Source organism: Staurois parvus, unplaced genomic scaffold (assembly GCF_062004578.1).
Source record: "Staurois parvus isolate SC_StPar_1 unplaced genomic scaffold, SC_StPar_1.0 ptg000254l, whole genome shotgun sequence".
In the NCBI taxonomy this organism is placed as follows: domain Eukaryota; kingdom Metazoa; phylum Chordata; class Amphibia; order Anura; family Ranidae; genus Staurois; species Staurois parvus.
The window spans coordinates 131836-159792 of record NW_028318050.1 but is presented as its reverse complement, the minus strand read 5'-3'; the positions used below and the strand labels follow the sequence as shown (position 1 = coordinate 159792).

The 27957-nt window shown below is 46.2% G+C and overlaps 2 protein-coding genes across 2 annotated transcripts; both read left to right on the top strand.

Moving 5' to 3' along the window:
- The first annotated feature begins 204 nt into the window (after positions 1-204).
- On the top strand, positions 205-1293 carry LOC149459541 (olfactory receptor 5B12-like). The gene has a single exon (XM_089680971.1). It carries the CDS (start codon positions 205-207, stop codon positions 1132-1134), a length of 930 nt encoding a protein of 309 aa, XP_089537097.1. The 3' UTR covers positions 1135-1293.
- A 25026-nt stretch (positions 1294-26319) lies between these two features.
- LOC149459540 (olfactory receptor 5AR1-like) lies at positions 26320-27267 on the top strand. The gene has a single exon (XM_089680956.1). The coding sequence runs from the start codon at positions 26320-26322 to the stop codon at positions 27265-27267; it is 948 nt and encodes a 315-aa protein (XP_089537082.1).
- The last annotated feature ends 690 nt before the right edge of the window (positions 27268-27957 follow it).

The window sequence follows — 27957 nt, the reverse complement described above, 5'->3', positions numbered from 1 at the left end:
ACTCATAGTAACTTTCAAGAAACTGGATCATGTTTTCTGTAGACATTAATCAATATTTTTTAAATTTTGTAGGAGAATATCTATTTTGGATATTATCAACTTATGTTAAACCTGTCAAGGAATTACTGAAAAGTGTTATTTTTTACTTATGTTTGCTTTTTGTTCATTTTTATTTACTTATCATATAAAAGGAAAAATTCTGAAATGAGAAATCTAACAATTTTGAATGAATTATTTCTCTCTGGATTGTCCGAGCTTCCAGATTTTCAGTTCCCTCTGTTCCTCTTCTTTCTTCCCATCTACCTTCTGACATTAATCTGGAATTTGCTGATCATTGTCCTCGTTGTCACCGACTCTCACCTCCATGTTCCTATGTATTTCTTCCTTGGGAACCTGGCCAGTTTGGACCTCTTTTATTCTACATTAACTGTTCCACGAATGTTGTTTGACCTTCACACCAAGAGAAGAAAGATTACCATTACAGCGTGTATGACCCAAGTCTTTTTCTTTTTTGTTTTTGCAACTTCTGAATTTTTAATTCTGGCTGTCATGTCCTATGATCGATATACCGCCATTTGTCAGCCATTGCATTACACACAGACCATGCATTGGAAAGTATGTATACAGTTGGCCTCCTTTGTGTGGTGCCTTGCTTGTACTAATGCTTTAATTCACACACTTTTTGGGTTAAATTTAACATTTTGTGAATCGGATATTATAGAAAGTTTCTTCTGTGATCTTCCCCAGTTATTTCAGATCTCCTGCAGTGACACATTCATCAACATTCTGCTTATCTTTATCTTAGGAGGCATCATTGCAGGTTGCTCTCTAACACTGACCATCCTGTCCTATGTCTATATATTCAGAACTGTCCTAAAAATGAAAGTTAAAGGTAAAATGAGTAAAGTTTTCTCTACATGTACCTCTCACCTGACAGTTGTCTTCATGTTTTATTGCTCTTCTGCGTTTAATTATTTTCGGCCAAACCCTAACCAACATTCTGCTGGGGACAAAGTAGCGTCTGTCTTTTACGCAGTGATCGTTCCGCTCCTCAATCCTCTGATTTACAGTCTGAGGAACCAGGATCTCAGAACAGCGTTTCACAATGTTTTTAGGAAGATTGTCTCAAAATAGAAAATTCATTGAAACAAAATTCTCATTTGTAGTTATTAGCAGGACACGGAAGTATCATTATTTGGCCTATGTCCATAACTCAGAAAAGCTGTCTACTTTGAAATGTATCTCTAGGAAAAATGTTTTCCTTTTTTTCCTATAAAAAATGTTTCAAGAAGCTACAGTAGATTATTATTCAGATACCTAGAAGCCTAGAAGACAAATTTATCTGAGAACAGATGAAATATCACTATAGTTAATTCACTTTCTATTTTCAAAAAGAGTAAAGGATCAATTAGTAAAACACCTGCACTGACAATGGGGTTAATTTACTAAAGGCATTCAAAATTCTCTTTAAAAATCACATCATTGATGAATTGGAAGTCATTACTATCACAAAAGATCTCTGACCAGAGATTCACCACCACATACAAAGCCTCCCGATGCACTATGCAATGGGAATCCTATCTTAAACTGCTACACCAATGGTATCTCACCCCATTACGGCTGACTAAAATACATCCATCACACTCCCCACAATGCTGGAGACAATGTGGGGAAACAGGATCCCTCCTCCACATTATCTGGTCCTGTAAATCAATCAGATCCTTCTGGAATAACATATTTATAATCATTTCAGAAATAACAGGCACCATAGTACAACCTAACCCAGCACTAGCTTTACTTCATATTGACTACCAATATCAAACTCTTCCCCGAATTACGTAGCATTATTATACACATGCTATACGCAGCCAAAAACAATATCGCAATCCTATGGAAGTCTACAACCTCCCCGTCAATAAGTAGAGTCATTTCCAACCTGAACATCCAATGTGACATGGAAAGGAGATTTGCTATATCCCACTTGTCCTACCCCAAATTTTACAGATCCTGGCACTTGTGGTCTCTTCATTCCAATTGTAAGGCTCAGATTTGATATCACTCACCATTGAGAGTACAAAGTTAGCCCTGTTACCCACCTATATATTTACACTGTGACTGGTAGGGGCCAACTGATCCTTTGGAAATTTGGGCACTGCCCGAGGGCCCGGGGTCAGTAGGGGGCCCCATGAGGTGCCCCTGGTACCTTTTTCATAGGCTTTTTTGAGTTTGGGCAAGGACACAGGAGCCTCATGATCCCCTATTGCCCGGGGGCCCCATGAGTTGTCAGTCCGCCCCTGGTGACTGGTAATGTTAATTTGTTTTCTTTTTTTCAGTTACTTGTCTCTCTCCCCTTTCCCATATCTCCCTCCCTCCTTACTATCCCCCCTCCCTCTCCTCTTCTCCTCCTCCTTCAAGATCCAGAAATACTTACCTACCAAGATTATTATCTGTACTTATCTCTCACACACAATATTTGTAAACATTGTATAATCGTATGGCTTACTCTCGCCAAGGTATACCAATTGTCAACCTAATATTATCCTTGTTTCTTATTATCTTCTTACCAGTAAAACTTCAATAAAAACAAGTTGAATATAATTTACTAAAGGCAAATAGTTTGTTTACTTTGCGAGTACATTTTTTTGTAGTTTATTGAATGTGGTGAAAGTTCATTTGGCAAAGAATACCGAATTATGTGCAAGGAAGATTTACTCACTTCAAGACTGGACTATTTGTCCCTCCTGCCAAGACAATTTTTACCTGGTCAATGGCTGGAATGCTGAGGGGCTCCCCTTGCGGCTGAGTGCAGAACACCCCTGGAAGTAGGGACAGGAGATGCTTGGCCCAAAGAAGCACGGGTTGTCAGCTGTAGCAGCCTGAAGAGCTGAGATGATGATCACCTGAAGATGTCAGGGCAGCAGGAGTGACTGCAGAGCAGATGTTCTCCAGAGGTGGCAGGCAGTACTTGACAGCAGGCAGGAAGCAGGGTCAGGAGCCAGGACAGTGGTCATGCACAGAAGGTCAATCAGAAACAGGTACAAAAAGCAAGATCAGGGACAGGCCAAGGCCAAACACAGGTGATCAGGAAGAAGCAAGGTCAGGAGGATAAGCTGGGGTCATACACAGGTAATCAGACAGCAGCAGAGTCAGTAGAGCAAGCCAGGAGAAGAGACAAGACATGTCAAAGGAAATCCGGGTCAGCAACAGGAAGTCCAGCAATAGCAATACAGGAGCCCAGGAACACAGGGGACTGACTATCATCCAGCAACTAGCTGGCTTTAGACCAGCTAGAGAACAGCGATAGTAAATCAGAACCACTTGCAGAATTGAGTGATAATGATTCGTGAGGGAAATTCCTCATCAGACACTGAAAACGATTCTGCGACTGAGCTCAGCGATGTGCGAACTTGGCGATATATTTCACATTTCAGTGTTTTTGGTTTGATTATATTATTGAATTAAATTTATTATATTATATTATAATTTATGATTTCGTGTTTAAAGTTTTATCCTCCCCGGGATGTTTACTAGACTCTTGTTTGGACAGATTTCAGTGAGTTATTCCTAAGAATTACAGGCCTACAATATAAAACAACAAATTTCCATGCAAAACAATCTACCGCTTTGACATTCAAAAATAGTGATTAGTTAGTAGACGGCCAGGGAGGTTAAAGAAGAAGTATCACAAGGGTAATAAAAGCGCCACACCCTTAATACTTTAAAGCAGCAATTCCACCTCAAAGAAACCAAATAAATTTCTTAGTGCTATAACTTAAATAAAGGAATGCGCTAAAACCACAAACTATTCCTAATTTAGTGTAGAAACATTAGTGCAAAAGATGTATCTATTCTCAATTAATATCAAAAAATATCAAAATTATGTGCAAAACTATTTTTTAGTGCATAAGTAATTTAAATAATTAAATTTGTGAATATAAAAAAAATGTCCAATTCTGAATTTCTTCAAATGTCCAAACAAATCCTTTTCAAATTCAGGTGCTCTCAAAGAAATTGTGCCAAAATCCACCACCAAAGTAAAGTTGGGTAACTCACCAGAGCTCCATGCTGATCAATCTCTAGATCAGCAAAAAACGCTTTTTGCTCTGGGAGCAGATGCAATGAATCAACTTCTCAGGTGTGATGATCAATAGCTACACAATCATCCATAAGGTAGGTATCCACCACTCAATATAATGGTTCCAGGAGCATTATATCACTCTCTCTTTTTATATCTCTCCACCGAGGTCATGTTTGGGAATGAAAGAGAAAATCATGGTGCAGCCAGTTTTTTTTATAAAAGTATCCAACAATTTAATAAAGATTTACACTCACAAAAAGGGTGTCTTCACCGACACCAGTATAACAGCATAGAATTTGCACACAAAATATTTTAGATTTAATTACAATTTATTTTATTTATTTTTTTCAAAAATGTGTTCATCCTATTTTCCATTCACCACTGCAATCTTTGATTTCAAACTTTTAAAGCTGGATAAACACTTATCTGTAAAATAAAAAATTAAAGTGTTACTAAATCCCGGGCTCTGCATTCACCATATCCACTCTCCCCGGACCCTGCATTCACTATATCCTCTCTCCCCGGACTCCGCATTCACTATATCCGCTCTCCCCGGACCCCGCATTCACTATATCCGCTCTCCCCGGACCCCGCATTCACTATATCCGCTCTCCCCGGACCCCACATTCACTATATCCGCTCTCCCCGGACCCCACATTCACTATATCCACTCTCCCCGGACCCCACATTCACTATATCCGCTCTCCCCAGACCTCACATTCACTATATCCGCTCTCCCCGGACCCTGCATTCACTATATCTGGTAATATTTTATTTGTAATTTGTGCTTACAAACCAACCAGCATTAATTTTCTATAAAAATACAAAAGATAAATATGAATAAATAAGCGTAAACATAAGCATATCCTTCATGCAGGAAACGTAAAAGTCTGGGAACTTCCTGAAAGAAAACAAAGCCTTTATGGCCTACAACACAAAAGTCCATACCTGGGAAAAAAAACACAGAAATCCAGGCTTTTATGGCCTGCAACAGATAAGTCCATACCTGGAAATAAAATAACTTTTGCTTTTAACAGGCTTTTATGGCCAAGACACAAACTATATACAATTTCCATCCTTCACAAATGGCCTTTATGGCCAAACACTACAAGGCTTTACAATAACTAAGCTTGCTGACTTAAAATAAACCAAAGAAACATTATATACATAACCTAAGGAAGATTAAGGAACACAGATCTTCAATACCTGCAGCTTTCCATCAAAAGAAACATACTTCCAAAATCTAGGGGGGTGATAAAGGGAAAATAGGGACAGATACCACCACCCGAGATCAACAGGCAGCAGCTACAGGCCTGATGTTCCTCCACGCCTCCATCCAAGCCTTTTGCCACCACCTGTCTTTCTCAAGGCCCCGAATCTTCCCAACCTCACCAAGAATGTCACACACCACCACCTGGACGGGGAGGACTTTCTGCCGGATGGAGACCTGACACCGTGCATTCCACGTGTAGTAATGGACTACTAAACTGACTAAGAACAAAGTGTCTAAATCAAAATCCAGACGACTTTGGAATGCTCCATACACCCACTCCGCATAAGACATGCGGTGCAGGAAAGGAACACCCAGAGCCCCACCCACCTCTTTATACACATCTATGTTAAAGGGGCACTGAAGCAAGAAGTGGTCCATACTCTCCACTTCACCCAGACACACCGACCTCGGACAACCACGGTCATCCGGAGGACGGTACTTCAAGTTACCCCTCACGTAGAGCCTACCATGGAAAGCGAGCCAGGCCTGGTCCCTAAATTTTAAGGGGACCTGTTCCAGATTTATTAAGCGCAAACCCTCCCTCATAATATGGCCTGGGCAATCTTTCAAGGCCAGCGGCGCATGGAAAGCGGTTGTCACAATCCTCTCACCCAGGAGCTTCCTAGGGAGAGATCTGATCTCCTCCGCCATCACATGCCACCGCCGGAGTAACTTCAGGCTCGGGGCCACATAAGCCGGGAGCTTGCCGTGCTTGACCCGCAGGCTTTTCACTGGCCTGACACTCTCCCAACAGCTCAGAAAGGGTCTGAACCAGATCTGGAACAGCCCTACCCATGCAGGCGGTCTCTCTGCCAGCATATGACCAAAGTTATGTTTCATGAACATCAGAGAAAAGAAAACTATCGGGTTGACCATACCTAGGCCACCCTCCTGCCTGGATGAGTAAGTTACATCTCGCTTGACAAGGTTCAGCCTGTTCCCCATAACATCTGGAAGAAGCAGCTGTAGATCCTCATATAGAGTGATTCTGGCAAAAGACAGACAAAGCTGACATACAAAAAGATGGGAACCAGGAAATTGATTGACTCGAGGATGATTGACTCGATCAAAGGCCTTTGCCTGATCCACTGCCAGCAAGTACTTCCCCCAGCCCTCAGCCTTACACCGCTCCAGAGCCTCCCGGACAGCTAACACCACTGTAAAGGTACTCCTACCCTGGATCGAGCAATGCTGTTGCCGTGAAAGCAAACCGTCCGCCACTGATGACAAGCGCCAGAACAAGATCTTTGCCAGAACCTTTCTATCGACATTGAGAAGGCTAATGGGGCGCCAATTCTCAATAGCCGAAGGATCCTTACCTTTTGACAAAAGAATTACAGCAGATCACCTCATGGAGGGAGGGAGAGAACCCTGATCCAGACAGCTGTTATAAACCTCCGCAAGATGGGGTGCCAAGCTTGATTTAAAAGTTTTAAAAAACTCAGCTGTCAAACCATCTGGCCCAGGAGTCTTTTTAATGGCCAGACTGTCAATAGCTTTGATCACCTCTTCTGCTGTAATTACCCCTGTCAAACTTGCCAGCAGGACATTACCTTCCAAACCCGGTGTAGATTCCAAAAAGCTCAACATCCTTGTCCGGTCAAGGCTCTTCACACTCAGTAAGTCCTCATAAAAGGACCTAGAGACCTCCAGGATCCCTGACCTGGATTTTGTCAGGGACCCCGTACTATCCCTTAAGGCAGAGACCGTTTTAACCGCTGCACTCTGTTTGCAGTTCTGAAAAGGGTCGGGCGAGTGATATTTCCCATAATCTCTCTCCAGAACCAAAGAGGCCTGCCGGTCGTATTGGAACTTCCTGAGGAGAAGCTTAGCCTCCGAGATTGCCCCAGAATCTCCACCGCTAGAGACAAGGCGGTCGAGCTTCCTCAGCAACCGTTGGTAGGCGTTATATCTATCAAGCTGTTTTCTTTTCCCTATGGCCTTGAAAAACCTGCCAATCCGCAACTTGACAAGCTCCCACCACTCTGACTTACTGTTGCAAAAATCCAGCAACGTCACCTGAGCCTGAGAGAACTCCTCGAAAGATCGTCTCACCTCCTCGTCTTCCAGTAGAGACAAATTCATTCTCCAGATGCCCTTCCCTCTCAGTGGCGTGTCTGAAACATTCAAAGTCACAGTAAGCATAAGGTGATCAGAGAACTCCACCACTCGACACTCAGGAGCCGAGAAGGCAGAGTCCTCCTTTAAAAAAAACCTGCCTATCCTACTCTGACTATTACCTCTCCTAAACGTGAAACCCGTGCTGTCTGGGCTGCTCTTAACCAAGGCATCCACCAGACCTGCTTCCCTGACTATAGCATTCAGAAAAACGCTATCATATCCCAGCCTGTCATTGGAGCCCCTCCTGTCCTTGGGCCTAGTTACGGTGTTAAAATCACCTCCAAAGACCACCAGCCGGGACGTAAAAAGGAAAGGCTTGATCTTTGTGAAGAGACATTTCCTGTCCCATTTGGACTGCGGTCCATTGATATTGATTAGGCGCAGTTCCTGACCCCTCACAAGGACATCCAAGATCAAACATCTTCCAATCTCCACCTCAATTACCCGCCGGCACGTTACCATACCGGTAAAAAGCACCACAACTCCGCTGTAAGGCTCGGCCGCAAGAGACCAGAAAAATGGACCACGCCTCCACTCCCTTTTGACCAGATAAATGTCAGCCAAGCTACACAACTGGGTCTCCTGCAAAAATAAAACATCAGCATCAATACTGCTGAGCAAAAATAAGGCCGTTTCTCTAGCACTTACAGATTTTATGCTGGCAACATTAATGGTTGCCACCTTTATCGGAGCGGGAACTGCCATTAAGGAAATTGAGAATGGCGCTTCTTAACCTTCCTTTTGGTTTTCTTGGAAAGGTCCCTTGACCTCTTCAGAGACCCCCCCTCGTCCTCATCCTCCATCGGGGAAGTAGGATCACCTGACTCCTCCTCCTCCCCAGACAGAGTCCCAAACTTGTTCCCCAGAACCAGATCCCCTACCTCTAATGAGGAGACCGACCCCACTGGGGAAAGGACAGGCTTAATGCCCATCTTAACTGTGGACCACCCTTCCTCCACCTGGACCCCCACCTGACCTCCCTGAACAGGAGCCTGGGATACCTTATCAGGCACCTTATCCCGACGCAGCGGGAGAAGAACTAGGGGAATGGACACAGAAGGCCCAACTGTAACCTCCACCACCCCAGCCCCTTTGGCTGCCTCCACCAATTTCTTTCCCTTCTTTTGAAGGGGGATGGACACCACGGATGGTACTACTGGAATCCTAACTAGGTTTGTAGACTCAACCAGGGCAACCTCAGGGACCACAGAAACCTCCTCCACCTCCCCAAGGCCTGCCTCAGAAGGCACGTTGGCCTTCACTACCTCCTCCGCTGCATCCTCGGCATCCAGCCTGTCTAATTCAGCTATTATCACCCTATCTGAGATGTTACGGAGGGCTTCAGGACATGAATTATAGGAATGCCCCACAGAACCACACAAGTTGCACCTTATTACGCTGCAATCCTTGGCCAGGTGCCCAATCTCCTGGCACAAGGAGCAGCACATCACAGGACAGGTGGCGGCAAAATGCCCCTTGGCACCACACCAGTGACATACCCGCGGTTGGCCGGGATAAAAAATTATGAACCTATCCCTGCCAAGGAAGGTATCGGAAGGAATATGCTGGAGCACATTCCCCTCCACCCTCAAGCGGACGGTGGTCGTCCACCCGCCTGTCCAGATCCCACTTTCATCCGTAATTTTACTCAGGGGCGCCATAACATTCCCATATCTTCCCAGCCACACCACAATATCTGCAGGGGGATCAACTCATTTCTCACCAGAACCGTGATTTTCTTGACCACGTTCTGGCGAGATATCAATTTTGGGGACAGACCAACCCACCTCGGGCTATGGGCATAGATGGAATCATATCTTTGCCAAAAAAGATCTAGCAATTCCGGCCGCATAAAAGATACATTGTATTTGCCCGTACCGACTGGGGCAATGAAAGCAAACAAATCTGTTGCTTTATAGCCCATGTCAAGAATACGATCAATTACTTCCCTCCGACCTAAAGGGGGGCCCTGCCCTGTCCATTTTAACTGGACGACATTTCTGCGGGCAGCTGATGTCGGTAAGTTGCCCGCCCTAGCTTGCATTGGCCTGGCCGGCCCCTGCCCACCCCTAACCACCGCCGAGTAGCTTAAAGCGGATGAAACTGCGGGGATACTAACAACAGAGGGAGCAGGGTCCGGGGAGACCGCAGCCAGGGCAACAGAAGGAGCCTGAACCTGAGGACCAGGGACCACTGGGTCAGACCCCTGAACCTGGGGACCCAGACTACCAGAAGGGGGACTGGACAAAGCAGAGCCCTGGGAGGCCTGCACCTGTACCTCAGAAACAATTACAGGGGAACTAAGCAGTGTCTGACCCACAGGAACTAGGGTTTGGGAAATCAGCCCACCAGATGGGGACCCCAACGGGACACACACAACCCCAACACCTTCCACAGCCTTCAAGGGGGCGGAGCCAATGGGAGCCTGCACCAGGGGGACAGAGGAACCTGGACCACCCAAACCATGCACTGCAGGAGGAGCCTGCACTACAGGTATAGCCCCAGACATATTACCAGCAGGGATGTCCATTGGTGCGTCACCACCAGACTTTGCAGAGTCCTGCAGCACACCTTCGGCCATCAGCACGCCATCTTTTACTGACACAGAGCTCCCCAGTTGGACAAAAAACACCCGCTTACGCGGCACATTTTCTTCCTCATTTCCGGAATCCTCGGAAGCGAAACGGAAGTGATCACTTCTCAACGCCGGCTCCATTTCCCGGATGAAGCTGAGCTTTCCCGTGGTCTCCGCCTCCTCCACTTGCGTTCCCCAATCTGAGCTCTGCTGCCCGAGGGGGAGGGAGCCCGACTCATTCGTGGCCTCGGCGTCCTCCGTATCAGCCGGCGCCATTTCGGAAATCACTACAGCGGGCTAAGCCAGCCCCTGCACTGGCTCACCTCCCATCACTGATACATCCGACAGCTCCTCCATGGAGGAGATCTCGTCCACAGGGCCTCTTGCCACCGCCACACACTTGCTCCTAGCTGCTTTAAAGCGGCTATCGTTTGCATATTTCTCCGTCAAGACTCCGCTCTTTCTCTTGAGGGCCGCCACATACTTCTCTTGGAAGGAGACCCGCTGCTTTAAGACCTCCAGACCAGGCTTCATGGCCTGTCTTTTTGAGCTCCAGACCCGATCATAACTGGAGTGCATCTTCTTGAGCTCCATGCTCAATTTGACCAGCTTGGCCTCCTCTTTCTCCACGGTCTTTATCCGGGCAGCTACCTGGCCTCTATACTCTGCGTATCCTTCCCCCTTCTTTGGGGCTGTTCCCAGGTCCTCCACAGATGGGAAGCCAGGACCGGTACTAGGCCCGTCCAGGGGTCTCCCACCGCTGGACTCAGGCCCAGGATCCGCCATTCTCCATGGGCTTGAGCAGGGCACTTTAGCCCCAGGCTTCTCGGGCCTTCCTGGAGCTCAGCAGAGCTTTCCACCTTGCGACCACACCCGTCAGGAAAAGACTCAGCACTGGTGGTGCTGTGGCTCACCTGCTCTGTGGGCTGCAGTACAAGCTCCTACCCTGCATTCACTATATCCGCTCTTCCCGGACCCCGCATTCACTATATTCGCTCTCCCCAGACCCCGCATTCACTATATCCGCTCTCCCCAGACCCCGCATTTACTATATCCGCTCTCCCCGGACCCCGCATTCACTATATCCGCTCTCCCCGGACACCGCATTCACTATATCAGCTCTTCCCGGACCCCGCATTCACTATATCCGCTCTCCCCGGACACTGCATTCACTATATCTGCTCTCCCCGGACCCCGTATTCGCTATATCCGCTCTCCCCGGACCCCGCATTCGCTATATCCGCTCTCCCCGGACCCCGCATTCGCTATATCCGCTCTCCCCAGACACCGCATTCACTATATCCGCTCTCCCCGGACCCCGCATTCGCTATATCGGCTCTCCCCAGACACCGCATTAGCTATATCGGCTCACCCCGGACCCTGCATTCACTATATCCGCTCTCCCCGGACCCCACATTCGCTATATCCGCTCTTCCTGGACGCCGCATTCACTATATCCGCTCTCCCCGGACCCCGCATTCGCTATATCCGCTCTCCCCAGACACCGCATTCACTATATCCGCTCTCCCCGGACCCTGCATTCACTATATCCGCTCTCCCCGGACCCCGCATTCACTATATCCGCTCTCCCCGGACTCCTCATTCACTATATCCGCTCTCCCCGGACTCTGCATTCACTATATCCGCTCTCCCCGGACCCCGCATTCACTATATCCGCTCTCCCCGGACCCCGCATTCACTATATCCGCTCTCCCCGGACTCTGCATTCACTATATCCGCTCTCCCCGGACCCCGCATTCACTATATATGCTCTCCCCGGACCCTGCATTCACTATATCCGGTCTCCCCGGACCCCGCATTCACTATATTTGGTCTCCCTGGAGCTCACATTCACTATATCCGCTCTCCCCGAACCCCGCATTCACTATATCCGCTCTCCCCGGACTCTGCATTCACTACATCCGCTCTCCCCGGACCCCGCATTCATCATATCCGCTCTCACCGGACCCCGCATTCACTACATCCGCTCTCCCCGGACCCCGCATTCACTATATATGCTCTCCCCGGACCCTGCATTCACTATATCCGGTCTCCCCGGACCCCGCATTCACTATATCCGGTCTCCCTGGAGCTCATATTCACTATATCCGCTCTCCCCCGGACCCTGCATTCACTATATCTGCTCTCCCCTGGACCCTGCATTCACTATATCCGCTCTCCCCTGACCCCGCATTCACTATATCCGCTCTCCCCGGACCCCGTATTCACTATATCCGCTCTCCCCGGACCCCCCCATTCACTACATCCGCTCTCCCCGGACCCTGCTTTCACTATATCCGGTCTCCCCAGACCCCGCATTCACTATAGCCGGTCTCCCTGGACCCTGCATTCACTATATCCGCTCTCCCCAGACCCCGCATTCACTATATCCCCTCTCCCCGGACCCTGCATTCACTATATCCCCTCTCCCCAGACCCCGCATTCACTATATCCGCTCTCCCCAGACCCCGCATTCACTATAGCCGGTCTCCCTGGACCCTGAATTCACTATATCAGGTCCCCAGACCCTGCATTCACTATATCCAGTCCCCCAGGACCCTGCATTCACTATATCCGCTCTCCCCGGACCCCGCATTCACTATATCCGCTCTCCCCGGACCCCGCATTCGCTATATCCACTCTCCCCAGACACCGCATTCACTATATCCGCTCTCCCCGGACCCCGCATTCGCTATATCGGCTCTCCCCAGACACCGCATTCACTATATCGGCTCTCCCCGGACCCTGCATTCACTATATCCGCTCTCCCCGGACCCCGCATTCGCTATATCGGCTCTCCCCAGACACCGCATTCACTATATCGGCTCTCCCCGGACCCCGCATTCGCTATATCCGATCTTCCTGGACGCCGCATTCACTATATCCGCTCTCCCCGGACCCCGCATTCTCTATATCCGCTCTCCCCAGACACCGCATTCACTATATCCGCTCTCCCCGGACCCCGCATTCACTATATCCGCTCTCCCCGGACCCCGCATTCACTATATCCGCTCTCCCCGGACCCCGCATTCACTATATCCGCTCTCCCCGGACTCTGCATTCACTATATCCGCTCTCCCCGGACCCCGCATTCATCATATCCGCTCTCACCGGACCCCGCATTCACTACATCCACTCTCCGCGGACCCCGCATTCACTATATCCGCTCTCACCGGACCCCACATTCACTACATCCGCTCTCCCCGGACCCCGCATTCACTATATATGCTCTCCCCGGACCCTGCATTCACTATATTCGGTGTCCCTGGAGCTCACATTCACTATATCCGCTCTCCCCCGGACCCTGCATTCACTATATCTGCTCTCCCCTGGACCCTGCATTCACTATATCCACTCTCACCGGACCGCCCATTCACTACATCTGCTCTCCCCGGACCCGCATTCACTATAGCCGGACTCCCTGGACCATGCATTCACTATACCCGCTCTCCCCGGACCCTGCATTCACTATATCAGGTCCCCCAGGACCCTGCATTCACTATATCCGCTCTCCCCGGACCCCGCATTCACTATATCTGGTCTCCTTGGACCCTGCATTCACTATATCCGCTCTCCCCGGACCCCGAATTCACTATATCCGCTCTCCCCGGACCCTGCATTCACCGTATCCGCTCTCCCCGGACCCTGCATTCACTATATCTGCTCTCCCCGGACCCAGCATTCAATGTATCCGCTCTCCCTGGACCCCACATTCACTATATCCGGTCTCCCCGGACCCCGCATTCACTATATCGGCTCTCCCCGGACCCCGCATTCACTATATCCGCTCTCCCCTGACCCTGCATTCACTATATATGCTCTCCCCGGACCCTGCATTCACTATATCCGGTCTCCCCGGACCCCGCATTCACTATATCCGGTCTCCCTGGAGCTCACATTCACTATATCCGCTCTCCCCGGACCCCGCATTCACTATATCCGCTCTCCCCGGACTCTGCATTCACTATATCCGCTCTCCCCGGACCCCGCATTCACTGTATCCGCTCTCACCGGACCCCACATTCACTACATCCGCTCTCCCCGGACCCCGCATTCACTATATATGCTCTCCCCGGACCCTGCATTCACTATATCCGGTCTCCCCGGACCCCGCATTCACTATATCCGGTCTCCCTGGAGCTCATATTCACTATATCCGCTCTCCCCCGGACCCTGCATTCACTATATCCGCTCTCCCCTGACCCCGCATTCACTATATCCGCTCTCCCCGGACCCCGCATTCACTATATCCGCTCTCCCCGGACTCCCCCATTCACTACATCCGCTCTCCCCGGACCCTGCTTTCACTATATCCTGTCTCCCCAGACCCCGCATTCACTATAGCCGTTCTCCCTGGACCCTGCATTCACTATATCCGCTCTCCCCAGACCCCGCATTCACTATAGCCGGTCTCCCTGGACCTTGCATTCACTATATCCGCTCTCCCCGGACCCTGCATTCACTATATCAGGTCCCCAGACCCTGCATTCACTATATCAGGTCCCCGGACCCTGCATTCACTATATCCGCTCTCCCCGGACCCCGCATTCACTATATCCGCTCTCCCCGGACCCCGTATTTGCTATATCCGCTCTCCCCAGACACCGCATTCACTATATCCGCTCTCCCCGGACCCCGCATTTGCTATATCGGCTCTCCCCGGACCCCGTATTCGCTATATCCGCTCTCCCCGGACCCCGCATTTGCTATATCCGCTCTTCTTGGACGCCGCATTCACTATATCCGCTCTCCCCGGACCCTGCATTCACTATATCCGCTCTCCCCGGACCCCGCATTCACTATATCTGCTCTCCCCGGACCCCGCATTCATCATATCCGCTCTCACCGGACCCCGCATTCACTACATCCGCTCTCCGCGGACCCCGCATTCACTACATCCGCTCTCCCCGGACCCCGCATTCACTATATATGCTCTCCCCGGACCCCGCATTCACTATATCCGGTGTCCCTGGAGCTCACATTCACTATATCCGCTCTCCCCCGGACCCTGCATTCACTATATCTGCTCTCCCCTGGACCCTGCATTCACTATATCTGCTCTCCCCTGACCCCGCATTCACTATATCCACTCTCACCGGACCCCCCATTCACTACATCTGCTCTCCCCGGACCCGCATTCACTATAGCCGGACTCCCTGGACCATGCATTCACTATATCCGCTCTCCCCGGACCCTGCATTCACTATATCAGGTCCCCAGACCCTGCATTCACTATATCCAGTCCCCCAGGACCCTGCATTCACTATATCCGCTCTCCCCGGACCCCGCATTCACTATATCTGGTCTCCTTGGACCCTGCATTCACTATATCCGCTCTCCCCGGACCCCGAATTCACTATATCCGCTCTCCCCGGACCCTGCATTCACTATATCTGCTCTCCCCAGACCCAGCATTCAATGTATCCGCTCTCCCTGGACCCCACATTCACTATATCCGCTCTCCCCGGACCCCGCATTCACTATATCCGCTCTCCCCTGACCCTGCATTCACTATATCCGCTCTCCCTGGACCCCGCATTCACTATATCCGCTCTCCCTGGACCCTGCATTCACTATATCCGCTCTCTCTAGACCCCGCATTCACTATATCCGCTCTCCCCGGACCCCGCATTCACTATATCCGCTCTCCCAGGACCCCGCATTCACTATATCCGCTCTCCCCGGACCCTGCATTCACTATATCCGCTCTCCCCGGACCCCGCATTCACTATATCCGCTCTCTCCGGACTCTGCATTTACTATATCCGCTCTCCCCGGACCCCACATTCACTATATCCGCTCTCCCCAGACCCTGCATTCACTATATCCGCTCTCCCCGGACCCCACATTCACTATATCAGGTCCCCAGACCCTGCATTCACTATATCCAGTCCCCCAGGACCCTGCATTCACTATATCCGCTCTCCCCGGACCCCGCATTCACTATATCTGGTCTCCTTGGACCCTGCATTCACTATATCCGCTCTCCCCGGACCCCGAATTCACTATATCCGCTCTCCCCGGACCCTGCATTCACCGTATCCGCTCTCCCCGGACCCTGCATTCACTATATCTGCTCTCCTCGGACCCAGCATTCAATGTATCCGCTCTCCCTGGACCCCACATTCACTATATCCGCTCTCCCCGGACCCCGCATTCACTATATCCGCTCTCCCCTGACCCTGCATTCACTATATCCGCTCTCCCTGGACCCCGCATTCACTATATCCGCTCTCCCTGGACCCTGCATTCACTATATCCGCTCTCTCTAGACCCCGCATTCACTATATCCGCTCTCCCCGGACCCCGCATTCACTATATCCGCTCTCCCAGGACCCCGCATTCACTATATCCGCTCTCCCCGGACCCCGCATTCACTATATCCGCTCTCCCAGGACCCCGCATTCACTATATCCGCTCTCCCCGGACCCTGCATTCACTATATCCGCTCTCCCCGGACCCCGCATTCACTATATCCGCTCTCCCCGGACCCCACATTCACTATATCCGCTCTCCCCAGACCCTGCATTCACTATATCCGGTCTCCCCGGACCCCGCATTCACTATATCCGCTCTCCCCGGACCCCGCATTCACTATATCCGCTCTCCCAGGACCCCGCATTCACTATATCCGCTCTCCCCGGACCCCACATTCACTATATCCGCTCTCCCAGGACCCCGCATTCACTATATCTGCTGTCCCTGGACCCTGCATTCACTATATCCATTCTCCCACAGTACAGAGAACATAGAAGTGCAATTATTTTTGTAAATATAAACTGCTAAATAGCTTTTCTCATCAGCAGTATATAGCAGCCTTGTGACTTCTATCAGTGTCCAGCAAAGAACGTGTTAAAGCTTATTGGAGGAGTTTTCATGCTGCAATAGGAGGATGCAGGACCCATGACCTCTGTCTGGAGAGTGCTGATTGGCCCTGAGCATGTGCAGCTTGTCCTGTTCTATCAGGAGATGTTTAGGAGGCACTAGAAGAAGGGGAGGATCAGAGAAGACAGGATCAAACAGCCTTTTTACACAATGCAGAGGATTAACCCCTTAGGTTCCACAGTGAGCATAACAAGCACGCTTTACTGCATCTACAGACTGATTGTACTGTTGTGGGTTTTGTTACACTTTAGGTAGCAAAGCAAAACACATTTATTTATTTATTTAATGTCAGTTAGGGATCGGTTAGTTTGAGTGACGCTTTCTTTTCTGTAGAGATTAATTTTCCTAAGGATTCGTGTTTCAGATTACTCTCAGATGTATACAGAGCCACTCTCCTGTGTGTTCCAGAGATGTCAGGGGAAATGTCTGCATTATAAATATATGAACGTGGAGCCAATTTACCTGGTATATTCGAAATGTATACCGGCGTGATCGTTTTATTTGATTTATAGGTACTGTTGGTTTCTCAGAGTTTGTTAACATAGAATTGAAAAATATAAATCTTTTTCTTGCTTAGAGTAAAATTGTTTCATAACAATTGCAACTATAGGATGACATCAGTTACGTTGTGTCATTTTATATTTAGGTAATATGTGTTTGTCTTTTGAATGTCGGGGGGGGGGGGGGGTGGGTAAAGGGATAGGCCAAAGCTGATAAATATTATACCACTCTCACTCTTTTCAATCATTTTACAGACTCATTTGGGACAGTATATTCTGTGGAAGTAAATAAAAATTATAAACTTTTCTCTTTATCTAGCAATCAAACATCACAATCAAAATTTGAACCAACAAATGTCCAAAACAAATAAACCCCACGGGTGTAAACGATTGTCCAAAATCGTCTTTTTTTTCTTTCTTTTCTTTCCAACAACAAGTCTTTTTCTCAATACCCGCAAATCCTGATGGCAATATACCTCAAAAAACAAAAACTTAATCTAGTATCATACCTTAAATAATAAATACACACGTGCCACTCAATGTGCAACATGCAAAAAAATAAATAAATAAAAAAAATAAATAAATAAATAAATAAATATATATATGTCCGTGCCACCTCATTAGTACTACCTATCAGTGCCCTTTAGTGCTGCCTATCAGTGCCCATCAGTGCTGCCTATCAGTGCCCATCAGTGCTGCCTATCAGTGCCCATCAGTGCTGCCTATCAGTGCCCATCAGTGCCGCCTATCAGTGCCCATCAGTGCTGCCTCATCAACGCACATCAGTGAAGGAGAAAAATTACCTGTTTGAAAAATTTTATAATAGAAACAAAGAAACTTTTTTTTTTTTTCAAATTTTTTGCACTTTTTTTGTTTATAGCGCAAAAAGTAAAGCGCCCAGAGGGGAGTAAATACCACCAAAAGAAAGCTCTATTTGTGAGAAAAAATCTCTACACACAAACAAATATTCCTTTGTGTACCAAAAATATATAAGTTGGAGAGTGTTGGTTTGGGTTTAAAGGTGTTCACTGATGAATATAGAGTGTGGTGATACACTCCTGCATTGTTACATGTTGTTTTTTCACAGTTTGTGCAATAGACACGTTGTGTGAGTGTTTTTACTTATATATTTTTGGCACACAAAGGAATATTTGTTTGTGTGTAGAGATTAGTACACAGAGTGAACACATATATATATTTATTTATTTATTTTTTGCATGTTGCACATTGAGTGGCACGTGTGTATTTATTATTTAAGGTATGACACTATGTTAAGTTTTTGTTTTTTGAGGTATATTGCCATCAGGATTTGCGGGTATTGAGAAAAAGACTTGTTGTTGGAAAGAAAAGAAAGAAAAAAAGACGATTTTGGACAATTGTTTACACCTGTGGGGTTTATTTGTTTTGGACATTTGTTGGTTCAAATTTTGATTGTGATGTTTGATTGTTAGATAAAGAGAAAAGTTTATAATTTTTATTTGTTCAGCCTTCAAGGGTGGAGGTGGATCACTTTTCTGGGATATTCCACGGGATTTTGTGCTGTGTATTTTAATATATATTCTGTGGAAGGACTTGTTCTGGTGTTATAGGCATACAGGAGGTCATTTAGTCACGAATAGACTCTTCATTGTTTTGTAATAAGGAAGCAAACATTAATACATTACAATTCATGACAAAAATGTCAAATTTGTATAGGAATTGTTTAGATGACTAAACTGGAAATTGTTATGTAGTCGCACTAAAAGAGGTTGTGTTAATATTTATGCGTTATACGTCATCAAAATTACATTTAGTGAAAGTAATATTTTTCTCTTGTTTCCTAAAGCTGCAAATTGTGCTAAATGATGTCTAACACATTCTAAAAAATATTGGTTGTCATTGAATCGTGCCTCAGGCAGGGGTGGACTGACAACACATGGGGCCTATGAAAAAAGGTACCAGGGGCATCTCATGGGGCACCCTACTGACCACGGGCCGTCGGGCAGCGCACGAGTTTCCAAATGTTCAGTCCGCCCCTGGCCTCAGGTGAACCAGAACAATGTACTTTTCTTATTTGCTCCATTTTCAGCCTGTTAATCACTTGCCTACCAGGCACTTACACCCCCTTATTTACCAGGCCAATTTTCAGCTTTCAGCGCTGCCGCACTTTGATTGACAATTGCGCGGTCATGCAACATTGTACCCATATGAAATTTTGATAATTGTTTTCTCACAAATAGAGCTTTCTTTTGGTGGTATTTAATCGCCACTGGGTGCTTTACTTTTTGCACTATAAATAAAAAAATGCAAAAAATTTGAAAAAAAAAAAGTTTCTTTTATAAAATTTTTCAAACAGGTATTTTTTCTCCTTCACTGATGTGCGTTGATGAGGCAGCACTGATGGGCACTGATAGGCGGCACTGATGGGCACTGATAGGCAGCACTAAAGGGCACTGATAGGCAGTACTAATGAGGTGGCACGGATAGGCGGCACTGATAGGCAGCACTAATGAGGTGTCACGGATAGGCGGCACTAATATGCAGCACTGATAGGCGGCACTGATAGGTGACACTGATGATGGGTACTGATAGACAGCACTGACTGGCATCACTGCTGGGCACTGACTGGCGGCACTGACCGGCACAACCCCTGGGCACTGACTGGTGGCACTGACTGGCAGCACTGCTGGGATGCACTGGTGGGTGGCACTGGTGGGCAGCACTGGTGGGTGGGCACAGGTGGGTGGCACTGGTGGGCACAGGTGGGTGGGCACAGTAGGGTGGCACTGCTGGGCACAGGTAGGTTGCACTTCTGGGCACAGGTAGGTGGCACTGCAGAGTGGCACAGGTGGGTGCACTGCTGGGCACAGGTGGGTGCACTGCTGGGCACAGGTGGGTGATCTGCTGGGCACAGGTGGGCGGAGCTAGTGGGCGCACTGCTGGGCACAGGTGGGCGGAACTTGCGGGTGGCACTGCTGGGCACCGATCATCAGGGCACTGATCATCAGTGCCCTGATGATCGGTGCCGATCCTCGCTCTGACAACTGCCGGTTCTCTGCAGTACTTTCCTCACGATCTGACAGCGTGAGGAAAGTGCAGCCGAGAACCGGCACTTGCATTTCCCTCTGATCAGCGTGTCATTGGACACCACTGATCACGTGGTAAAAGGCCGCTGTGATTGGCCTTTTACCACATCACGTGATCAGCTGTGTCCGTAGGACACAGCGATCACGGAGATCGCCGGGTGCGCGCCCCCTGGGGCGCGCAGGAGAGCGCGTTCTGGGAGGACGTCATATGACGTCCACTCAGAACTGGCCGGCCGAAGTGCAGCCGTCATTCGGCTATCTGCGGTCGGCAGCTAGTTAAACAAAAAAAGGTCCTGCTAGATCCCTTCAGGCCGGCCCCTTTTGTAGGTATAGCTATTTAAAACATTAAAAATAAGTGTTTATACTGTTTAAAATCCAGAAATACATTCTCACCCTGCTCTGCACATGCTCAATTGCTCTCTATTTGTAGGCACTGTGTTGGATTTATAGAGGCCGATCTGCTGACAGCCTAAAGATTCACTGCTGCTCAGGGGCTCTGGGCTTCAGCAAAATGGCCACCTCTAGCAAGAAGAAACTGTATCAATGCCAGAGCCAATTTACGGTGCACACTAATATTGGTAGTATAATTATTAATGTGGGGTATATGTTCCTTACTAATAGAACATTTTTTTACCAAGTTGTTGTGGGTAAAGCCCTTTTTTTAAACATTGAAAATAAACACTTTATTGAAAGGAAAAAGCAGAGACAGGACATAACACATTTAAAAAAAAAACAATACAGAGTGAAAAAAGCACAACCAGCATGGTACATGAAGAACATATAGTACAGCACAAATAGATACCTGGGTCACAATTTGGATACAAGTCCAGGGGGTGAGTAGAACAACAAGCAATGCATGATAGAACATTTGAAACCGCTTGCTTGTACCTGCCTATCCGTGAGTGTTCATCTGGCTATTTTTGCTGACATTTAAATATATCGTATCACACTATGGAGGTCTTTTTTGTCTACTCCTCTATGACCTTGTTATATATTATGCATCCTTGAGCTGTACTACGGGGACCAGTACTTGAGGGGCGAACCTGATCTGTCAGTGGAGACTAAGGGGAGCCATTGGAGCCAGCTGTTTTCCTTATGGTGTGGAGTACCTGCTGATAAAAGAGTTGTGGCCCTTAGGGGTCGAGATAAGGAGGTGAGGAGGCACTCTAGCCATTTTAGGATTGAGATACACCAGAGTGTCGCACGAGCACATATGGTTGGAGTGCAAAAGCACTTTATATTTGCACACCAATTTTTTCACTACATTGTGGACTATATTTTCTGCCATATTGATATGTGTATATATTCAATGTTTTGAGCATCAATCACTTTATATAGAGTATATTGAGTGACACATCACCTTTATATCTCCTAATTGCAATTGGGGGGTTCTTCTTGGCACAATTTTAGGTCATTATGTGACCTGGGGGTTTGCACAATACCACTACTAGAGATTTTAAGTGTGTTTTATTAGCACCAGTCACTGTGAATTGATTTATTTATTTATGTGCATTTATGGTCATATATATTTTTAGTAGAATTATATATATTTTTTTTATATAATCACGGTTTATTTCGTATGTATTGAATTAATTGTTTTATATGCATAGCGCTTCACTATCATCTTAAATATAATGTATGAACAGCAAAACAGGTCAGACAAAAGGAATAAATATCAAAGTTCCAGGGGCCCAGGAAAGTATTATAGAAGGACGGGACTTGAGGAGGGATGAGGAACCCCCTCTTCCAACAACCCTGTCTTGTCAAGCCAGCTAGGTATTGAGGGAAAACAGCCATCTATCCCATATTTTGTTATACTTCGATGGACATCCTCTATGCATATAAATAAGTTTCTTGTACGGTAGAGTGGAATTGACCTCAGTCAACCAGGTCTGTAGGGTGGGAACGGTTGTCTGCATCCAATGGCTCACCAGTAGTTTGCCTGCATGTGGGTAAAGCCCTTTACATATACCATTGAAAGAATTTTATTATAGCTGTCTGCCTAGCTTTTGACAACTTCACAAATTACACCTGTTGGTCCTGTAAGAAATTTTGTGAGTTGGCATCCTCCTATGTTCTCTGTCTATATTGTCATTTTATCTAGTTATATCTAGATAGTGGCTAAATGGTTAGCACTTCCACTTGGCAATACTGGGGTCGTTGGTTCAAATCCCAACCACGACACCACCTGCCTGGAGTTTGCATGTTCTCATTGTGCCTGCATAGGTTTCCTCCGGGTACTCTGGTTTCCTCCCACACTCCAAAGACATGCTGGTAGGTTAATTGGCTCCTGTCTAAATTGTCCCTAGTATGTGTATGTATGAATGTGAGTTAGGGGCATTAGATTTTACACCCCTTGAGGGTTAGGGACTGATGTGAATGTACAATATATATGTACAGTGCTGCGTAAATTGATGGTGCTATATAAGTACCAGGAATAAATAAATAAATCTACCTCTGAGGACAACAGATCCCAGCACTGCTATTTTGTGGAGGGGGGGTGGTTCTGTTGTCCTGATACAGTAAGAGGAGTGAGTGGTCACCTTGGACATGAAGTTTGTTATTGGCAGTATCATCGGGTGAAAGGAATAGGCCTGAAAAAGGAAATATTACACATGTAACAGATTGCACATTGATGAATTAAATCCTTTACTCCTCACCAGGGGCGGACTGACCATTCAACCACTAGGGCACTGCCCAAGGGCCCAGGCTCTGTAGGGGGCCCCATGAGATGCCTCTGGTACCTTTCATTGGCTTTTTCATGGGCTTTTTTGGTTGTGGATGAGGACACAGGGGCCCCATGATCCCCTATTGCCCGGAGGGTCCCATGAGATGCCCCTGGTACCTTTCATTGGCTTTTTCATAGGCTTTTTTGGTTGTGGATGAGGACACAGGGGCCCCATGATCCCCTATTGCCCGGAGGGTCCCATGAGATGCCCCTGGTACCTTTCATTGGCTTTTTCATAGGCTTTTTTGGATGTGGGCAAGGACACAGGGGCCCCATGATCCCCTATTGCCGGGGGCCCCATGAGCTGTCAGTCCACCCCTGCTCCTCACCCTCTTGTATTGAACTGTATTGTTGCTGTATTGTCTCCCTTGATATTGTAAAGTGCTGAGCAAACTGGTGGTGCTATATAAATCCTGTATAATACTGATAATAGTTTCAGTAAAGTAAAAGATCATTTGTTGTCAGATGCCACTTGCACTCTTTATAGAGAAGAAAATATGATATATACTAATTTACTAAATGAACTAATACACTAATTTCTAAGACCGAACAATCAGAGCCTTTCAGTCAAATAAAGCTAACACCTCATTTGGGGGTTCTAATCATATGGGCTGAACTGTCTGGAGATTGACTCAAAAGACAGTCATAGTTTTTCTTTCCGGTGCTATAAGAACAATTGTTTTTTAGTCTACTTACACTGGTCAACCCACTTTTTCTGGCATAAGGTATTCCTACTGTTTTAAGGTAATTTTGGGGTTCTGATTCTAAATCTGGCATCAATTTTTGTGTATCACATCAGGTTTTTGAGATATCAAATATTTCATTTTCAAGAAAAACAGCAAATTTATGCTCATATACGAATAGCTATACAGACATACATATAAGAATAAGATACAATATACAATAATAATGAAACAAACATTTAATGAGCCGTAGCACAAAGTTGTGAGTGACTGCATATCAATGTGAGTGAATGCATATTACCATGTAAGAATTGAATTGTGAAGATAAGACAAATATGTACAAAAAGGTCAATCACTATAGTGATGTTGCATCTGCATAAACAACCTCTTCTTTGACGATCTCCAATGTACAGCTTGTGGAATGTCTCTCATCAAGGACCAGCAGTAATCTGCCATCATGTTTGAGTCCCATTGGCCTTGGTAACGTTCTTCCATAACTTTGTCTTGATGGAAGCGTTCAGCTTGCTCTTCGCTCACGTGACTCATGTTCTATGGAAACTGGCCCAAGTGACTATGTAAGTAGTGAACCTTGATGCTCATTCTACATCCAAGTGCTTGGAAACTCAAGAGCAGCTCCTCCACAATCTCTCGATAGTTGTCCGCTCTCCTTTTCCCAAGGAAATTCCGCACCACATCAGAGAATGCATTCCATGCTCTAGCAGTCATTGTTGTAACAAAGTGTGGATCCCTGATGATTGTTCTTATTTGAAGGCCATCAAATATTCCTGCCTTTTTCTTCTCGTCACTGAGACTTGAAAAGGTTGAACATATGTAGCTGAAGCAGTCTCCAGTGTGATCAAGAGCTTTGACAAATTTGCTTAATTAGCCCAAGTTTTATGTGCAGTGGGGAAAATACAATTTTATTCCTATCAACCAGAAGCTCATTCTTTAATTTCAATAATTTTTACTGAAGATTTTTACGACATAACAGGGTAGAGGTATACGGTTCAACTGAAGTGATATAATACAATATAGAAATTAACATTATACCCCATCGGAACTGGGGGGTATTAGTAAGGTCTCTAAGATGATGTCATCAGAGGTATTCTGGGTAGTGTGTTGAACTTGGTGGAGTGTATGGGGTATTGGGGGAATATTAGGGAGGAGATGGTAGGGGGGAAAAGAAGGGAAGAAAAGAAGGGAAGGGGGGGATATGTAACTTGGTGGGGGAGGAAGTGCCAGTCTGGGATTGTTTAATGGTGTTGATGGTAGTCTATGTCTCAAAGTTGTATGGAGCAATTGGGATTGCAAAACCATTGAGCCCATTGGGGATTAAATTTATGTTGAGAAGAGTTATTTAATGCCAGTCTCTTCTCCATGTCACATTGGAAGTTAATATCGCGGATCAGGGATGTGAAAAGAGCGTTGGAGGTAATCCACAATCTTGTGATATTAATTTTGGCTGCAAGTAATGTATGTATAATGATGGTGCGAGAGTTAGGTGAAAATTGTTCAATTCCGATGTGTGGAAGTGCTAAAGAGGGATTTGGGGTGATCAGAGTTCCAGAAATTTCAGAAATTAAGTGGAAGACTTTATTCCAGTAGGATCTAATTGTTTTTCAGGACCAGAGGATGTGCAGCGTTGAGCCGGTTTCACCACATTGTCTCCAGCAAGAAGAGGGAAGGTTTGGATAGTATATAGAGGGCTTGACTGGAGTTAAGTACCATTGGTGAAGGATTTAGAAGCTCATTCTTGATGGTCTTGTCACCAGGTATCAAACTGATTCTTGGTGGCCAGTTCTTTTTAACCCAGTGTTCTAATGTAGCCCTACTGTCCCAGTAGCACAGGAAACAAGGGTATTTAGTGTGACCTCCTCGCAGAAGGAAAATATTAAATAAATGTGGATATCTACATAAAATGATATTATAAACACGCTATCCTAAAAATACAGCACCATATTTTAACACTAAAGCAGTCACTGACTCGCAACAACTTGCAATCATAAGTGACAAAGAGTTAATTTTGGGTAAAATCTATGAAAATGGGGTATGCCGATAGCCTAAAAATTAGATGGGATAGAGCAAATCTGAGGTCAGATTTGGAATCAGCACCCTGAAATTAGTCTAAAACAGCTGCAAACGTCCAGGCCGGAAAATGTTAGTTTTTTTTTGTTGACCAGTGTTATTATTATGATTATTATTATACAGGATGTACTGTATATAGTGCCAACAGGGCCTGATCCTTGGAGCTTACAATCTAATTAATGATGATCAATCTAAATTACAATCTGCTTAATACCCTCTGCAGTGACTGTGATGCTTTGGCCAATATCGGAGAATTTATAATAATTAACATTGTTAACAGTAGCAAGAACATTTTACACTTTTCATTTGTAATATCAAGTATTTGCATGGGAAATCAGACATTTTTAAATGAAATTTTTCTCTATGGATTGTCCGACCTTCCAGGTCTTCAGCTTCCTCTGTTTCTTTTCTTCCTTCTCATCTACCTTCTGACAATAATTTGGAATTTGTTGATCATTGTCCTCATAGTTACCGACTCTCACCTCCATGTTCCTATGTATTTCTTCCTTGGGAACCTGGCTGGTTTGGACCTCTGTTGTTCTTCAGTCACTGTCCCACAAACGTTATTCGACCTTCACACCCAGAGAAGAAAGATTACCACATCAGCTTGCATATCCCAAATCTTCTTCTTTATGTTCTTTGATGCCGCTGAGGTGATTCTGTTGTCTGTCATGTCCTACGATCGATATACTGCTATTTGTAAGCCCCTGCATTATGTGCAGATCATGAGTTGGAGAGTGTGCCTACAGTTGATGTCCTTCGTGTTCTGTCTCAGTGTTGTGAATTCTTTAGTCCACACACTTTTTGCCTTCAGATTAACATTTTGTGGGTCACGTGTTATAGAAAATTTCTTCTGTGACCTGCCCCAGTTGCTTAAGATCTCTTGCAGTGACATTTACATCAATATTTTGCTCATCTTTCTCATTGGTTGTTTCCTCGGAGGTGGGTCTCTGATATTGACTTTCCTGCCCTATGTCTATATATTTCAAACTATTCTGAAAATGCAAGTTAAAGGCAGCAGAAGTAAAGTATTCTCTACATGTACCCCTCATCTGACTATGGTCTTCATATTTTATTTCTCTGTTGTCTTTAATTATTTTCGCCCAAGCCCTAGCTATTCATTTGTCGGAGACAAAGTGGTGTCTGTCTTTTACTCCGTGATCCTTCCTCTTCTCAATCCCCTGATTTACAGTTTAAGGAACCAAGATTTCAGAACGGCATTTAAAGATGTTTTAAAAAAAAAATGTCTCACATTCAATACAGAATTAATCTAAACTAAACCCTCATGTCCCTTATTGAAAATTCATTGGAAAGCTAAAAATGTTGGTATCACCAAAATGAAAAATTCAGAAAAAAAAATTTAACTAATTTAGAGTAGCTCAAAAATTAAACTACAGTAAAAAGATAAAAAAAAGATAAAAAAAAAGAGCAAAGATAGCTGGCTAAATAAAATATTTTATGAAGTATAAACCAAATATAAACATACTGAAAAAAAAATCATAAGGGAGCCCAACTTGTCTAAACAGATCTAATGCTGAATTATTAATAATGATTAGCAGGTCTGATTGTATTCAGTTTGTTGGCCATTTGATAGAATTGTGTGAAGTCAAATTCTATATGGAAGCAAGTTTGAGACATATGTAGCAGGCTCCTTGTACAAGAGGATTCAGAAGGAATCACATGTTCAGCAGTCAGTCCTTCCTCTCTCTCCCCTATTTGTAAAACCTGGGCATTCTGCCAAGTTCATGACTCATCCACTACACAGCAAAGAACGCTGGGAAGGGGAGGAAGCAGGAAGTGAAAGGGAGAACAGAGAGACACGAGGCTGGAGAAAAGACAGGGACACGTGGAGCCCGTCCAAGCAGAGGAGGAGGCACTACAGCACTCAGCGTGGATAGAGGGACCCTGCTGTGTGTTCAGAGTCTGGTGAGCTGTCCCACTGGAGAAAGTAAGACACACCATTT